General features: G+C 40.0%; 1 protein-coding gene across 1 annotated transcript in view; it reads right to left on the minus strand.

The window, feature by feature from the left end:
- The window catches only part of Arhgap20 (Rho GTPase activating protein 20), a 74,211-nt gene that overhangs the window by 22,151 nt on the left and 33,924 nt on the right, over positions 1-18,136 (minus strand). The window contains 5 exon segments of the mRNA XM_028780220.1: positions 1,992-2,069; positions 3,023-3,107; positions 3,958-3,999; positions 7,356-7,505; positions 10,451-10,615. Of these exon segments, the coding sequence (XP_028636053.1) occupies positions 1,992-2,069; positions 3,023-3,107; positions 3,958-3,999; positions 7,356-7,505; positions 10,451-10,615 (520 nt within the window).

Raw genomic sequence — 18,136 nt, forward strand, 5'->3', positions numbered from 1 at the left:
TTTCTGTCTACGAGACTACATCATTAAGTCTCAGAGGCTAGCTATTAGCTAGCTCAGTGCGTTCTGAGCAAAATGACCAAGAGGCTATCTGGAAATGAATAGCAGGTTGAATTGACTTCAGTTTGAACAACTCCATCCAGTCCTGGACACACAAGGGTTAAGCTTTCTCCTACAGAGTAGTCCCAGTCATAGAAAAACAATAAAATTATTCATTAGTAGAATTATAATCTAACAAAACTATAAATCCCACTTGAAAGAAATACTATTTATGTGTACTTTGCTGAATCCTCCAGGAGGGACAAGGCAGAATTCTTATATGCAGCCAGAATAGAAATATTCGAGTCTGTTAGAAACATTTCACTGTCCCGCCTTTAACTTGCAACTAAAAGTCAGGGTCCTGGCTACTGTACATGTACAGACTGTGCCTGGCCACATGAGCACATTAAGATCACTTGGTCCCTACTTTGTCCTTTAGACAGAGAGAAACAATCTAATAAAAACACATTTTAGATCACACTGTCAGATATCTCTTAGCATGGGTATCACTAAATAGTCTCAACTCCTATTTTCTTTAGAACTTGAGAAGATCCGATGTTAAGGAAGCCTAAGAAAATGCATCATGAAGTAATTAATCTCCCTCCTATCCTAAAACTATGCACTATGTTTGTGCAGGTTAGAAATCAATGCAGAAAAACTAACTTTACTCAGTGTATACAAAATTTAGTTATATTTCAATCATATTACTAACTTCTACTAATCAGATTATTTTATCCCAGATTTTGGTTGCCTTGAGTCATTAAATAGGCTTAGCAGCACTGGATAAGCACAAATCTAAATACACACAGTAATTGTATGACATCTGTTATGCCTCAGCCTAGTTTTAAATATTTATCACATTTATTATGTCTGTGTATGTGCAAGCACATGTGCAAGGACACACACCCACCGGGGGGGGGGGGGGGGGGGGGACACGCGAGAGCGGCGTGGGGGAGGCCCGGCGGAGGTCAGATGAAAACTTTCAGGGTTCAGTTCTCTCTTTGTACCAAGTGGGTCCTGGGGATGGAACTCAGGTCATCAGGCATCAGCATGTACCTGTACAGCAGAGCCATCTTGATGGCTCATATTGTAGTGTGTTTAAAAATAACCTCACAAATGTTTTTCTTAGTTTCCATTCTTCTGAAATATCCTAGTTAACAGAAGAATTCTTTGTGGGGTGCCAGCAGGGAGGCCAAGGGAGAAGCTGTCCAGTTCTGTTCTCTCTGACCTCAGTCTCAATATTCCAATCATTTCCATTAACAACATTTCACAAACTCACCCCAGAAAACAAAGGGTCAGGTTAAAAGCCAGACAAACTGACATGGCAAGCACGGTAAGTCTTGGTTCAAATCCATGGCAGAACTCAAAGCTGTGTTTTTATTTACTAATTCTTAAGAGGAGCCAGCTGTCTTCTTCAGGACTTGAAGCCAGTCAATATTAATGCAAAAGTATATGACAAAGCAAAGCCTTGAGAACTGGTAATCATCCAGTTTGAGTCTTAGAATAAAAACAGCACCAGAAGGTCAAGGAGGAAGGAGTGGCAGAAGTTACAACTCTCTCCTGCAACTTTCACCAGACTTCTTGTGTATGTATATAGGACATATAATAAAAAAATGCATATTATTACTCTAAAGTTCTACTTTAACCATTATGTTTTTTGGGTCACAGAGGTATTAAAATAGAACAGTACCGGTATGTCATGCTAACATAAAAGCTTTCCTGCTTTCTACATTTGAAGGAGGGGGCAAATGTAACTTTGTTATTAGTTGTGTTGTAATGGAAGGGACTATACTTATATCTAAATTACCAGGTATTATTTTGAAATCAAAATATCAAAGTTTAAGGAGTATCTAGGTGGCAGAGGCAAAGAAATCACATTCAAGGTTCTAGGCCAACCTGGGTTACACAGTAGGACCATGTTTCAAAAAGAAGACAATAGAGCAGAGGTAACTTACAGTTATCCCTAACATTTGTAGTGACATGTTGATAACTTCACTCGCTGTGTCTGAGTTCATTACTGTTATAGTTTTAAACTGCATGGAGAGAAATAGAAAAAATGTAGTCGTAAATGAAGAGTTCACCATTTTTAAGCAAGCAGAAATACAGTAGCTTTTTGTCTGTTTTGTCTTATTTTCTTCTATTTTACTCAAGGAAAAAGATAGCTAGTTTCTTAGGCAAAAGTTTTGAGTATTTTCTTCAGGCAGTGAGATCTGGCTTTTAAGAGTTGGTCAGAATATTTAACTGTTTTTTTTTTTTTTAAAACAAACAAACCTAAAACACGACTCTCATGAACCGCACTCACACTCACAGTGACTGTTACCAGGAGCTGCAGTGGAGTCTGCAGCCCACAGCAGCATAAGAGACACATTCCCATCTCATTCATAGTTGAGAACAAGCTCAGTTCTTTGGCTGCAATTTCAGCCATTAACGAACCCATAACTGAAGCTAACGGTTTAATGTTTACCATAGAAACATGGTGATTCCTAGATAATGTCACCTCTTTCAGATCCGTTCCTTGATCTCACAGATTTCATTCATAAGAACTCAAAGAATGAAAACATTCTCAAAACTACCCAACTGAAGGCCTGACAAGTTGGGAAGAGCTGATTAATACAAATAACAAATCCCCCCAGGCCCCGCCGCGGGCGCCTTCGTGGGTGTACTGCCAGCATCTGCAGCTGTTCCGGAAAGGATCCAGACAAATATTCATGCCCTGAGAAAAGATTTCTGATCAGCAATGTTCTATCCAGGCTACATGTTAAACATTGCAGTTAATATGAATTTCCCTCGTTACATTCTGTCTAGCATTTGGTTTTCATGCATTTAAAGATACATATAGATGCACACCTCTACCATGGTTACCTCTAAATGCCTGCTTTCTGTAGAACACACAGTCTGTCAGCCTGCTAGTCACCTTTTTCATCCACAAAGTTTTCTATCTTAAGCAGGGACCTGGGATTTAGTTTTCTGGCTTAGAAACACTTACATAGGCACAATTCCCAATGTCCTTGGCGAAGATTTTGAGGGGGATGCTCTTCGGGTAGTCTTTCTCCTTTTCTAGAGCAATGTATCTAGTCAAATGCAACAACCCAAAACAACACGGAGTCAAATCGGATTCACTAGTAGCTCATTAAAAAAAAATTAACTTATTTTGATAACATTGTCAATATACTTATATGTTCTCTTTTCTCATTTTTCCTTTTTTTTTTTTTAAAGGATACAGCACAATCAGATTATATGAAAGGAAGAAAAATTTCCCCAGGACATTAGGCACAGACCCCCCAAAGAATGGGCTATCCATGTCAACTGATGTTGGAGGTGGGGCCAGGTGAAGGTACCTATGAGTGACGGTTTGCTCTCACAGCCTTCCTGTCTCCTCTGAACAGGCCCTTCACCTTGTTGGTGAGTACCCGACCACATACTATACTATACAATGAATTTGCTTCCATTTAGCTGGTGTAAATACTGATTATCCATGGGGTGGGAAGAGGAGAGAAAAGAGAAAAGGGAAGAACTCTGCTTGTAACTGGTAAACCTATGTTGACCATTTTATTTGGTATAGTCAATGGCAGAGATAATAAACATTTTTCGAGGTGCTCTAAATAAAACCTTGCAATCATGGGGAGTGGAAATGCCCTATGAAGAAATGACTAGCTCATAGCTTGGAGACATCAGAGAGACACTGGTGATTTCCTTCTTTCTAATGGGATCTAATCAGACCCCAGTGTTCTTCCTCGAAAGAAGTGCTTGTAGTGAGAGAACGTTATTTACACTATGTTCTAGCCGCTGTACAATCTGAACAGTAGGTTATTTTTAGGCAGACAAATAGAGAAGAAGGGGCACCCTGGGACACATTTTGCAGTAACATGTTTGGTTTAACCACAGGCTTATAAGATTAAAAATATGTGAGTTGAAAAATACCTCTGAAGAAGGGAGAGCCATTTGTCCTTTTGTTCTGGAGAACTGCAGTCAGAAAACAGAAGAGGAAAAAGTCATATAAAATATTTTTTTTTTTGTTTTTTTTTTTTTTGTTTTCCGAGACAGGGTTTCTCTGTATAGCCCCGGCTATCCTGGAACTCACTCTGTAGACCAGGCTGGCCTCGAACTCAGAAATCCGCCTGCCTCTACCTCCCAAGGGCTGGGATTAAAGGCGTGCGCCACCACTGCCCGGCATCATATAAAATATTAATGTCAACATTTTAAAGCCTGCCACGTCAGGGGACTATACCAAAAGCCTGGTGTTACGAATGTAGTTGTGCATATATGTCGTGAGTGTCGTGAGTGTCACATCACTGCTTAGAAGATGCTGCAGGCCCTCGGAATGATCACACAGTCCAGGACCACTTTATTAGACCCACTTAGGTGGATCCAGGCACATTCTTCTTGATGCGTTACTGCTCGTTCACCAGTAGTATTAGGTCACAGAGGAGGGAGGTCCTTAGTGGAAAGGATAACTGATCCGGAAATTAAATAACCACATGTAAGTGAGCATCATGGGCAAGCCACTTGCCTGAAAACTGCAGTTTTTATACCTGAAAAGCTGGGTTAATTATTCCCTCCAAGTTCTGTTCTTTAGTTTAAATTGCCATTCATTAAAAAACACAAAGTATGCTTAATACTGAGATCAAAGTGAGTCTTGGCAGATGGACAGACATGCCTTGGCCCAGAAACCAGTCTATTGTCAGGAAAGGAAACATTTTTTTTTCCATCTCATATACACAAGGCAAAACAGTAATTTAGTAGATTTGTTTGAAGCAAACTTATTTTAATTACTAAAACATTTTGGTTAATGTGGATGTATATACAATTAAATATTATGTTTCTACTGCTACTGCTGAATTTGATGTTTAAAGTTAAAAATTCATCTGATTTCTTCTTATATGATCCTGTCTATCACTAACTTTAAAGATAATATTTCTAGTCTCTATATAGAAGTTGGAAAAAACGTTTCTTGTTCCAGAAAATGTTTAATACATATTTGAAATTTGTTGTAACTTTGTTGCTTAACTGTCTTCACACAACTTTCAGGGTTGGTAATCAGAAGGTATATTTATGCATTATTGAAACATAAAATCTTCATAGTTTTTCCTTGCCATCTTTCTTACACTTTTTCATTTAAAAACTTGATGTGTGTATGCTTGTATGACTATACGGCACATGTATGTGGGAGACCACAGAGGCTGGAAGAGGGCATTGGCATCGGGTCGTCTGGAACCAGAATTAGAAGTAGTTGTGAGTCATCTGATGTGGGTGTTTGAGACTGAACTGGGATCCTCTAAAGGAGCAGCAAGTATTTCTAACCACTGAGCTGTCTCTCCAGTCCCTTCCTTTGTATACTCCCACTCCAAGAGATTGTCTAGATTTGGTTACATAAAATCTTGATTTAGAAAAAAAGTTCTAGCACCCATATTATGAAATCAAAATCCACTTGTACCACACCAGGACAAGCAAGAGCCTTAAAAACACAGGAACCCACCGAGTGCTGGGACCTGCTGGGGCCTTCTTTCCTGAGTTAATGCCTCTTCCTAGTCTCAAATTCTCACGGGATCTCCAGAACCTTCAAGTAGTTGCTGTTTGTGTTTTGCTCTGGATTTTTAAGCAGTTATCTACAGTTATAACAGCCAATCTGTTAAGACTGCATTTTTTTTTAATACTACAGGCAGACCTTCTCAATAATTTTAATTTTGTGAAAGATACATAACTTGGAAAAATATTGTTTCCCAAAAAGTTATACACAGAATAGTAAACTCCTGCAATTTGTCAGCCAGCCGCATCCTCCATACTGTTATCCAGTCACAAGGCTGCCGGTCACTGATAACCAAAATCTTGACTTTTTTTTTTTAGATTTCATTAATTTTTTTGGAAATATATATATATTTTCTGTTCTAGAAGCCAACTCAGGGCCACACATGGCCTTTAGGGACTGTGTCTCCTCAGGGAATGTCTATCGTAATTTCTTAGTCTGTTTTCCACTGGCAGATTTGAGAAGTAGCAGCTGGGAAGTCTATGGGCTTTTCTAGGATTTGACAGATGTTTATGATTAGAGTTATGTTTTGTGGGGGGAGGGACATAAATAAACACTATAGAAATGAATTGCTCTTTTCAAAGTAAATTGAAGCACACATGGCATTTACATGACATTACTGGGGATATCAACCTTCATCGAGTGGTTAAAGAACCATGCTTCTCCCAAGCAAAACGGTCCCACATTTCATCCCTCTTAAAAAGAGTGGAGATTCTTGGTAACACATGGTCACCCCCATGTGTGAAATTACTTCCTTTTACCAAGCAGATTAAACATTGGGAATGGACATTATCTATAGAGAGCTGTCACAGAAAGGAAGAAATACAGAGAATGAAACAAATGTGCTTCTTCTGTACAGGTCCTGCATTGGGTCCTCAGTGCACAAGCGTGCACGGCATGGCACGGCCTGACGTGCCTGCTCCTAATTTATAGAAAACAGTTTGCAGAGGTTTAGCCTCAAAATGATGCCTGGAGTAGACGGGTGCTTCCTATGCTGTGTGGTGAACACTAAAATCCTTAAAGCGAAAATCAGTACTAGAGTTGGTCACTGAGCTAGGCCATCAAATAACCACGACAGGCTAAAAGACATACTCTGTATTCATACATCTTCTAAACACACACCAGCCTCGGAATGAGTCTTAGGAAACTAATTAACACACTTGAAAACAATAAATATGCTTCTGATTACCATATCTCTATAGATAGCAAATCAGAACTTAGCCACAGAGAGAGTACTTTGACACATTATCTGTGTAACAAAAAGCTACTGTTTTTTTTAATTGAGAGTAAACAAGTTATTCTAACATTATTCAAAATAACCCCATATTTAAACTTAACTGTGCTAGTTTATTGACAGCAAACGTGCTTTTTTTTTGTGGTTTGAAAAGACTGATCAACTTGATTAGTCTCAATACTTCACACAAACTTCTAGGCATTAAGAATGGAGGCTTCCTGGAGGACCACTGATTCTACGTCCAAAATCTCATAAATTATTTTCCTACCAATTGTTTCCATAAAACCTTCTTTAAAACCACCGGCTAGCCCACGGTAAATTGCCCTTCTAATCCCCAATATTTATCACTAACTTTTACATATTCTAACAAATAAGTCTTCAGATGAAAAGTCAAAGATTTGTATGTTTTTACGGACAAAGGAAGAATTGTTCAATGCATAATCACAGCTGAATAGTTTCCTTAAACACTAGGCATGAAACTGGCAAAACTACATCTCTTTGGCCTAGACATTGTTAACAGTATCTGACCCTGGCAAACTTAGGACAAGCTGCAGCTCTTACCTGAAAGTGGCCACGAAGTTCACTGTGGGCCAGCCCAGGACAAAGGACTTCAGAGCGTTTGTGTTGCCTTCTCCCACTTCGTCCACGCAGCTAGCTGTCCACATGTCAGTCAGCTTTATTTTATTCTTTATCTTAAAATTGTTGTTATATCTAGTGAGACAGAAACCAAAAACATGTGCTGTTGTTACTTTGTTTCTTGAGTTTTACAGGAGGTTCTGTGTTTGTCCCAAGAGGGCAGCTTCTACGCACTGTGGGCAAAGAAAGTCTTGTTGTTCTTGTCTCCAGCTCCCGAGTCACCAGACTGTACCACAGACTGTTATCCAGGCCTTTGAGACACTTGGGCAGGCTTAGTTCTCATGCCTGTATCAGTGGTAGAAAGTATCTATAAACTGACCTTTTCCATAAGTGGCGTACCACCACACTGGGATCAAAACCCAATTTAAATTTATTTTTGTGATAAAATATCTGTAACTTGCTTACTTTCAAAATTATTTCAACATATATACACAAAGACATGATTTATAAAGTGTTAAGTACTTCCATGTTAGGAGATACTGAAAATGAGCCTGGAGTTAGATAAATTTATAATAAGCTTTTAATAGAGTGGCTGTTAAGACTTTGTGGCTTCAGATTACCTTAAACTTCACTTTTTGAGTGTTTTCCTCCAATCATTTTCTAGTGTACGCTCATGAACACTGAAAAACTGGAACCCAACAACAGAGCCTAAACTAGACAACAGCAGCAACAAACCAAAGAAGAACAGAGGAGAGGCTAACACAGCCAGCAGCCAGCTCTGGGGACTGAGATGCTGAGTTCTTTAGTGGGCTGTGACTGTGTTTGGCAATTTCTTGCTAATCATCCTTAGACCCTTAACCTGGAGGCACAATATATTTTAACCTAAATGATATATTTAGTACTCATTGTAGTTCTGAGATGTAAGAGGGCAATGGGAACTATGAAGGGAATGCCCAGGGAAACAGATCTATCATAGGGAAATGGATCTCCTATCCCAGGGAAATGAATCTCCTAGCCCAGGGAAATGGATCCCCTAGTATTCAGAACCAAACATAAAGGCTGCAATGAAATCAAAGATACAGCAGGGGGACAGGAGCACCCAAAGCTGTCTACTACAGAGATTATAAAGCTCAAGTGAGATTTATACTGGTCCTTCAAGGACTTTGAAGCAGTGACATGAAAGGGGACTAAACACTAAGGGTGCACTCCGTTATTTCAGCAGATGAAGTCATCTGGCTGCCACCCTGCCCTTCCTCTGAGGGTGAAGAGGGAGTAGTCATAGGTTTCCCACTGCAGGGAGTTCACACAGAGGCTTAGCCAGTTACTAACTTCACAATATGGGAGCATCGCTTCAATGTCTACTTTTACAAAATGGTTCTGAAAGTTAAAGCCTTTGGATTAATACCCACAGGTGCTATCAAATGCTTCACTCTTACTCCCACAAGTACACCTCTCTGATTAAACCTAGTTTTGCCAAATTAATACCTAGCTCAGCCAGAGTCTTATTTTGACTTAGTGTAGATTTAACAAGCGTTTATTTTTCTCTAGTGATTAAAAAATCACTTTCGGAGAATGAATCAGTTAAGGCAGTCTGATCCTTGTTGGTGTTCTATAAATAACAAGGAAGCAGAACGGAGCAGGCTCAGCAGCCACCGCTGTTATGTTAGCTGCCCGAGAGCTGGTGTAGAGCAGGAAGAGAACCTTCTTAGGTTCCCCTAAAGTCTAAACCCAACATCCCCAATGTATATATAACCTTAACCTTAACTGCCACTTCCCCAGGTGAAACCTTCATTGTCTCCCCCCCGCCCCCGCCCCAGGGACACCACAGCAACCTCCTGTCTGTCACCTTGCTTCTACACTTGATTTTCCTACAACCTAACTCTTTATGATGAGTAAATATTTCAAAAATATGGATCACATGATGGCACTCCTCAATTGAATCTAAAGATTAAACTCCAAACTCTCCAGTGTAGCTTAGTAACTGCAACCTTCCAGAGTCCCACAATGCTCTCTGCTTCCTGATACACTACTGTGACGTTCCCCTTTACACCATGCCCAGGTTGGTCTGTGTAGCCAATAGCACAAGTCAGAAATGATAGTGTTATCAGTTTTGAAAGACTTTTCATAGTGAAGGGACTGGGTACCATGTTATGAGAAATACTATATTGGAAGAGAAAATGAAGGTAAATGAACATCTCTGGCCAATAGCCAGGGAGAAACTCATGCTGCTAGCTTGCAAGTGGGTCCTCCAGTCAAGCTTCAGGGTCAGGAGGGCCGGTGTGCCCAAGCAACCGACTTAAATTCTCCCGAGTCCTGATTCAAACTGCACGAAACGCTGGTAGTTTTAAACTGCTATGTTTCAGAGGAATTTGTTATTTATTTAGTTCATCCTCTCAAGGTCTTTAATGGTTAGTTGCTTGTCATCCTTTAATAATTCTTTAACCCAACTATGTGCCCAACACCCTCCCTTATCATCTACTTCCTATTCTAGCACCTAAGTTCTGCTCTGAGTGCTGGGCACTGTCATCAACTCGTCTCACACACACAAGGATGCAAGCTCTCACATCCCCTCCTGTAAGGGTGGAGGCTGCAAGCTCTCACATCCCCTCCTGTAAGGGTGGAGGCTCCAGAGGATTAGAGCCAGCACATTCTTCACCGTCCCTCCTGTAGAACAAACGGGAACCTAAATTAATACTCTAATAAACAACTTAAAAAAACCAAGCTCCCCATTTGAGATATTAGCTATAGGCCATGTAGAATTGGCTCAGTAGCTAAGAACTCTGGCTGCTCTTCTAGAGTACCAAGCTTCAACTCCCAGCACCAACATGTTGGCTCACAACCATCTATAACTCTAGTTAGGGGTTGGGGGTGTAGGGTGGTGGTGGTGCACACCGTCTTCTGGCTTTTGTGGGTACTGCATGCATGTGGCAAAAACATCCATATACGTACAAACATGAATAAGGCTTTAAGAAAGATACTAGCCATTTAATGGAGGTCAGACCAAGTGGAGAGTGTGGTCTCTGTTGTAGGAAATTCAGCTTTATAACAATTACTTGCAGCAGCATATACCCTTTACTTACTTGATTTTGGCCGCGACAAACAGATCGTTGAATAGGAAAAGATGCCTCTCCTGCCTCTGCAGGCCTCTTTTAAGTTCCACTGGACCATCAATCAGCAGAGTCCTACTGGAGCACATGAACGACGACAGAAATGCACACGTGTCAATGCTGGCAGAATGGCTGTCTCTGAAAGAGACCACATGCAGCAAAGCTGTCAGTCAAAGGTGCATCCTCAAGACAGAAGTTTCTACAGTTGTGGATGACAGTTGTTTATGAACGTGGAACCCAAGGGCTTTTCTTTTTCTTGAAGCAGCAGCTTAGTATCTTTTCTGGCCTCAGTGCTAATTCTGCACACAGCTGTCTCTTAGAACTTTATTATGAAAAAAAAATCTTAAAATCAAAAATAGCTGCCTAATAAATGTCTGTCCAATTGAATGAGAGACATTGGTATTACTGTCTTATCGCTCTGGCTCCTCACAGCCCTAATCCTCGTCTTTCTCAGGATCCATTAGCTCATTTTCTTTCTGGCATTTCAGTATTACCTACCTGCTGTGGATCATGTGTGTCATTAACCAGAGCCCAAATGTTTACTTAACAGTCATCGCATAACTAAGACTTATGCAACGATGAAATGTACAAGGCATATACCCCAGTGCATATACCCTATGCACTCCAGTGCATAAACCCTATGCACTCCAGTGCATATACCCTATGCACTCCAGTGCATATGCCCTATGCACTCCAGTGCATAAACCCTATGTTTTGACAAATGAATTCACCTGTGAAATCTGAACTCCTAAGTCAAGATACAGACAATCATTCAAAAGAAAAAAAAAAAAAAGGCCATCCCTGTCAGTCACTATATGGGGCCATGTAAGGGTCCCTGGGTGGTTTCACCCTCTACAGGTCTAAACTAATGCTGAGTTCAATATAATTTTACACACCAATGACATAAAAATTATCCCACACAAGCACATTTTAGCCATTGTTAGCCTTCCTGCTCTGCATACCCAGCATCTGCCGGCCAATGAAGACTCTTTTGTTATGGTAGCCCAAGTGGCAGCAGACTTCTCTCAGCAACAGCAGCTGCACCTGCAGCCCCCAGATGCCCCTCCCCCACCCTCCTCTCTAGGAGTTCCCTCTGGATGGCATCTCCTTGCCATAAGCCAATCTCAGGTGGTGAGGACATCTCCACAGCCCTTATACACGGCAGAATCAACCACAGATAATACTTAAATGGACACAGGAGGCAATGGCCTAGCAATGGTATACAAAATAAAGCATCCTGTCTGGGCTATAGTTTGTTCTAAGCTTTGGTTGAAACATTTACTTCTAAAATGTAGAAGTTCAGGACAAGAGCCACTAACCTGAAGCAACTCAGGAGCTTTCATTATTTGCTTGAGGTTAGCTTAGGCCAAGGGTTAACTTAGGAGATTTAAAACAAAACAAAACAAAAGAAAACAAAACATCAAAAAAAACCCAAACAAACAAACAACAAAAAAAGCCTTTGAAAAGCTTTTACCTTTGAAAGCAAAGGATTTCCACACATAATAAAACATTTACTTCATAGTTAATATACCTTCAAATAGTATTTGGTGGTACTGTTTGGAAGAACCCTCAAAAAAAATTGAAAGATTATTTTTCTGTTTTGAATTTAGCAACATGCAAATCAACTGTCTGTAATTTTGAACTTTTTTATGTATGACAAAAAATGCTTCAAGACCTGAGCCAGCTGAGCCTTGGTTTAAAAAAAAAAATACATGTTATAGTACATCTGAAGAAAATCAAAATCACTCGGCACTTACATAATTAAGAACTTTCATCTAAGGGGACAAACACATAACTTTGGTGTTTTTAAAACTACCATCTTGGTTTTTTTTTTTTTTTACTTAAAATGCATTGTCAGACAATGATGAAGTATTTATTTTTATTCTGAGTGCGGCAGAGGTGTGATTATTTTTGTCTCTTATAGTATAGGAATGGGAGGAGGGTAAGATCATAGCCTTCTATTTAACTCTTCATTTAGACTGAGTGAGATCTACAAGTCATAATTAACAGAGCTCTAAACTGATTTAACAAGTACTGCAAACTGTGTAAAAATAACCTGCTGTGACTTGTGCATGAACATACCATTTTAAAGACTTTATGAAGCTATTTCTGAATGGCAAAGAGAATTTTAAGACCTAATTGTTACTAAAACCAGGGAACTTCCCCAAAACCTGGGATAGCAATATTCCCTAATACTTTCTAGTTGCGCTTATGGTAAAAATCAAGTTGAGTTTTAGATTAAGTTTGATACAGATAGTTGCTTCACGTTAAATCACAAAGCAGTGGCGGGAGAGATGGTTCAGTAGGGAAAGGTCTTGGGGTGCAAATATGTGCATCTGAGTTTGAATCTCCATAACCCAAGGAAAGCTTGGGGTGGTAGAACACATCTGTGTTACCAGGACTTGCTCAGTGAGATGGGGGCAGAGACAGGGGACCCCCAGATGCTGGCTGGCCTATTATCCTGTGTATGCACTGTTGAGGCTAATAATAAAGACTCTGCATCAGGGTAGAAAGGACTGACACCTGGGGCTGCCCTCTGACCTCCACACAAGGCTGTATCATCTGTTCACTGCTGACCCCACACCCCCAACACAATATACTACAAAGTAAAATAGACAAAAATGCTCAACTCTTCTTTAGAAACACCTATGTTCATAAGCGATAATCAGTATACTAAGTAGGATCCATGGAGCCTCAAGTCCTGGTACCTTACCTAGTATACAATTACCTTTCAGAAATTATTGAACACAATGTACTTCCTCAAAATATCCCCTAACTCACAACCCATTCCAAATGTTCTATCTTCTAGGATGGCGTTCTCGACTTTAAATTAGTCTCTGCCTGTCATCTCTTATATGATGTACACTCAGTCCTCTGCTTCTATAATATTCTCATTCAACATTTATTATGAATAGCATGTAATGCATATAATAGTGTTAAATTTTGCTTTGCTGGATACCTGACATATTCATTCATGAAAGACAGATCCCAGCAATCCAATAGAGGAATCAGACAAAAGAAAACAATGAGAAACCAGTGCCATATCAAACACCCAGGGCTAAGGCCCAGCAAAGCTACAAGACTGGATAGGTTAGGATAGTTTCTTGGAGGACCCAAAGTCTTAAAAGATGGGTAGACAGATCAATAAACATGGAAGGGCACTCAAGTAAAGAAAGTCTGTCAATCAAAACTATGTGTTCTAGTAACAGACATTCAGGAGGTACTGGATTATAGGACTGGTGAAGGCTATTTCCCTGTCTTGCCTAGAATACACCAGGCCCTAGGTTCAATGCCCAGCAAGACATACAAGAAAAAAAAAAAGGTGAGTAAACACTGAACAATAAGGCTTACCGCTTCTATAATATGTAACAGATACCTTAAATGAACTCTACTTTCTTGCTGACTCCATTCTTCAATTTGCATTTAATATTTCTAACAAACTGAAGCTTTTAAAAATGCATGATGCCAGTGATCTTAGAATGTAAACCGTCTAATAAGTAAGCTCAACTTAGTTATGACATGTCTATATCAGCTTTGAGTGGTATCCCTGCTGAGCTGTTCCAAATAAATTAGACCAAAAATAATTTGAAACAAAAGAGCACAGTGATTGAAACGAGGCTATGGAATCATTATTGCTACTCATCCATGTCGTACAGCAATAAAACTCAATTTATGATATATTCGGGGCCATCTTGAACATTTCAGCAATAAAACAAAACCTGGAAATCTAGTCTAAAGCATTTATGTCTTACTGATGGGTAAATAAGCAGGTACTGATGCCTCTCAATATTTGTCATTGTAATAAAAATCACACTCAAATTATGGAAAAATTACAATTAATTATACTATGAAAAGATTGTGGTGCCATACACACACACATATATATATATACATACACACATATATACATATACACATATATACATACACACACATATACACACACATATATACATATATACACACATATGTACATACACACACATACACACACACACACACATACATACCCAAATTAACTAGACAACATAATGAACAGAGAAATGCCTTGGATTGTGAGAACAGAGCCTAGAGATGATGCTAATATCATGATAAAAATGAACTAAGTTAGGACAAGGGCTTAGAAGGACAGATGGAACAATGTGTTTGAATAAACAGAATGAATAAACAGAGCCTTAAGAGCAAGAAATATACAAAGGAGCACTATAATCAGCAAAACATTGATTACAGTAGGCTGTATCTGTGGGAAAAATTACAGGCCGCAGCTGTGGTGGTCCGGGGAGGCTTCCATGCTGCGGCAGGTCCCACATGCAGGAGAAACATCTATGGTTCCAGCGGCCGGAGGCTTTGGCAGCAGCAGGCCCCAATGACACAAGGAAGTCCTTGGTTCCAAAAGGGTTTATTGTCATGGCAGATGGTAGATGAATCTGGAAGTACGCCCTGTAAAACTCAGGGCAGTCCCAAGTTATATAGGGAGGGAGAAAGGGGGAGGATTGGGGGAGGATTGGGGGAGGATCTGGGGAGGCATGTTTAATTTGCTCTGCCCTCTGGCCATCATTAGTATGTAAATCCCTAGAGCTCGAGGCCTCTAGTCACGCCTCTACCTGTGCACTTTGGCAGGGGCTGTAATGGCCGGCCTACGTGACTTGAGTTTTAAGGAGACTAGACTGCTTTTCATGACCCTGGGTTCTTGGGGCGCCCGGAACTCCTGCCGGTTCTCACGCAGAGTCTCGGGGTTCTAGGCAACTGCCCAACCATGACCCAGAATACCCTTACGCAGTCCCACATGTATCTATATTACAGTCATCAATATATCATAAAGAGTACATTAATAATTATATGATATGAATATTAAAAAATGAAGGAACACAGATAAGTAAAACAGAGTAGCAAGATGGAAGAAGGATGTGAGGGACAGATGGATGCCAATAAACGGTTACACTAATAGAGTCAGACCCACACACAAGAGGGTATTTCCTAAGAGTAAAGCACATAACTTCTTCACAGCCTTGACAAAGAAGTGGTCCAACAACATCAACTTTAAGAGTTTAAGGCACTTATGAGATGTTAGAGACAGAAGAAGCTTTTGTGATTGGTACCTCTAATGCAGCGATTCTCAACTTTCCTAATGCTGTGACCCTTTGGCACAGTTCCTCCTGTCGTGGAGACCCCCCCCACACACACACACGCATAACATTCACTGCTACTATGTAACTGTTAAGAATTGTAATGTAAACATCTGTTTTTCCAGGTGCTCCTAGGAGCCCCAAAGGGGTCATGATGCAGGGATTGAGAACTGCTGCTTATCCAAAGTCTTAAACCACAGAATATTCTCAAAGATACAGCCCATTTAACAGAAAGAACTTCAAATAAGACAGTAACGTTGCAAGAACAGTTCTACTGCAAAATGGAAGGATGAGAAGAAGCATGTAAGCTGCAGGGGAGGACTGGAGGAAACACCACACTGATTCTGTTACTTTTATGTGGCCTGTTGACTTCAAAATACCGTCTATCCCCATTATGGACTAAGATTAATTTCAGTTATACTGAACCAGAGAACACCAAACACATTCAAACTGCTTCAGCAATTTATACTGATTTGTGTGATGGGGCCACCCGTTAGAATGTTTGCTGATTGAGCAATAAGCCAGGTCGTTCACATGTTGACTAGCTTCTCCAATATGTGGGCAGATTGGCTCAGGTAATAACTATGTTATGGATGGCATGTAGAAAGGAAGAAAACAATTATAGTTCACTCAGTCATTCTGTCTGTAACTTACAAATATTGGATATCCTAAAGTTAAAAATGGCACCCAATAACTTTTTTAATTTTTCTTTTGGGGCAGGCTTGCTATATTATGTTGCTCAGGCTGATTTTGAACTCCTGGGCTCCAGTGACCCTCTTGCCTCAGTCTTTCAAGTTGTTAGGATGGTAAGTGTCTGGTTTGGTGTCCAGGTAACAACTTCTATCTAGAAGATTAAGGAATACAAATTACAAAGTCTTTAGGTATGGTACTGGCTGTTCTGAGGCTGCTTATGATCTTCAGCTTACGTACAGCAAAATGTCAATATTTAGTTAATATGTAAATAAGTCGATTCAATTAGCTGGATGCTTATGAAAGAATGAGGCTGGCAGGAAAGAAGCTTTATCTACTTCCCTGCCGCAGTCTCACACAGGACCTCTCAGGGTCAGGAGGAACCTCACAGCAAGCACTGTCATCTTCATGGTTTTGCTATGCAGTTATAGTTCCCTGACCCCAAATAGTTATATGGAAAATCCCAGAAATAAATACTTCTTGAGTTTAAACTACATGCCATCTTCAGCAGCATCCTAAACCTTGACTCTGACCCACCTTGTATCCATACTCTGTATCTTTTGTCACTTTGCCTTCCTTTTCAGACTAATGTCAGAAACATTCAGTGCAGTGTTCAAGTAGCTTTTGTGTAACAGCCTGATGCTGTGTCACAATGCCCATGTCATTCATTGTACCACACAGATACAGTATCATCTCACAATGTCACAAGATGTGTAAGGACAGCACAAAGGACATTTTGAAAGACTAAATTCACATAGCTTTAATTATGATGTACCACTGTAACTATTTTATAATCACTTTATTAGCTGTTGCTAACAGATTGCTATACCTAATTTATGAATTAAACTATATCATAAATATAACTTAGTGTAATATATATATATATTATATTAAGTGCATATATATATATGGATAGCTTGGAAAGAAATTGTTCTGTTGTGGAGATAGCCATAGCTGGAGCTTGAGAAAGTTTGATGATAAATTAAGATTTGGCATCAGCAGCTCCATGGAGGTAGAGATAAGAATCTGGCTTCTGACATGCTAAGTTAGTTGTCAAAACAGGAGCTTTAAAGCTACAGAAGGATACTGGTTCATATAGGATAAGGATAGATGCGGAGAAGGTTTAAGTAATGAGCACCAGGGTGCACTGATCTAAAACTCAGGAAAGGAAGGCAACACTAACCACCAGGGCGCACTGATCTAAAACTCAGGAAAGGAAGGCAACGTTAACAAAGTAACGAGAAGTCAAGCCAAGAGAGGAGGGGAATGGAATGCCCCTTTCTGATGAGCACTCAGAAAGTAACTTAATTACTAGACCCAGCACTATAGCAGTCTCTAGAGACCTTGAACAGAATCATTCTGATGGGCCTATAGGAACCAATTATGTCAATTTGTGTTGACATTGAACTTTCATTCACTGATGATTTTACAAGGCCACTATATACAAATTTGGGGAAAATATTAAACGTTATCAAATAAAATCAGAAACATACAATGTAAGTGTCAAGTCTAGGGGTGCCCTAATAAAATGTGTTAAGCAATCATTTAGTAGATTTGTAATGTTTACACCCATGCAACACTAGCATCCTAACTAATGTTCAAATGGCAGTACTAATTGCACTAAATGAGTTACTATAAAAAGAAAGGGGCTGAAGATGGCTCCGTGGTTGAGAGCCAGAACTCATCTGTTGAAAATCAAAAACTGGTTCTCAGTCCCAATGCTCATGTGTGCCTGTAATTCCAACTCTGAGGGATCCGATACCTAGGACCTCATGTGCACAGACACACACACAGACAGAGACACAGGCACACACAGACACACACACACACACAGACATACAGA

This window comes from Grammomys surdaster, unplaced genomic scaffold, assembly GCF_004785775.1.
Source record: "Grammomys surdaster isolate TR1022 unplaced genomic scaffold, NIH_TR_1.0 365, whole genome shotgun sequence".
Classification (NCBI taxonomy): domain Eukaryota; kingdom Metazoa; phylum Chordata; class Mammalia; order Rodentia; family Muridae; genus Grammomys; species Grammomys surdaster.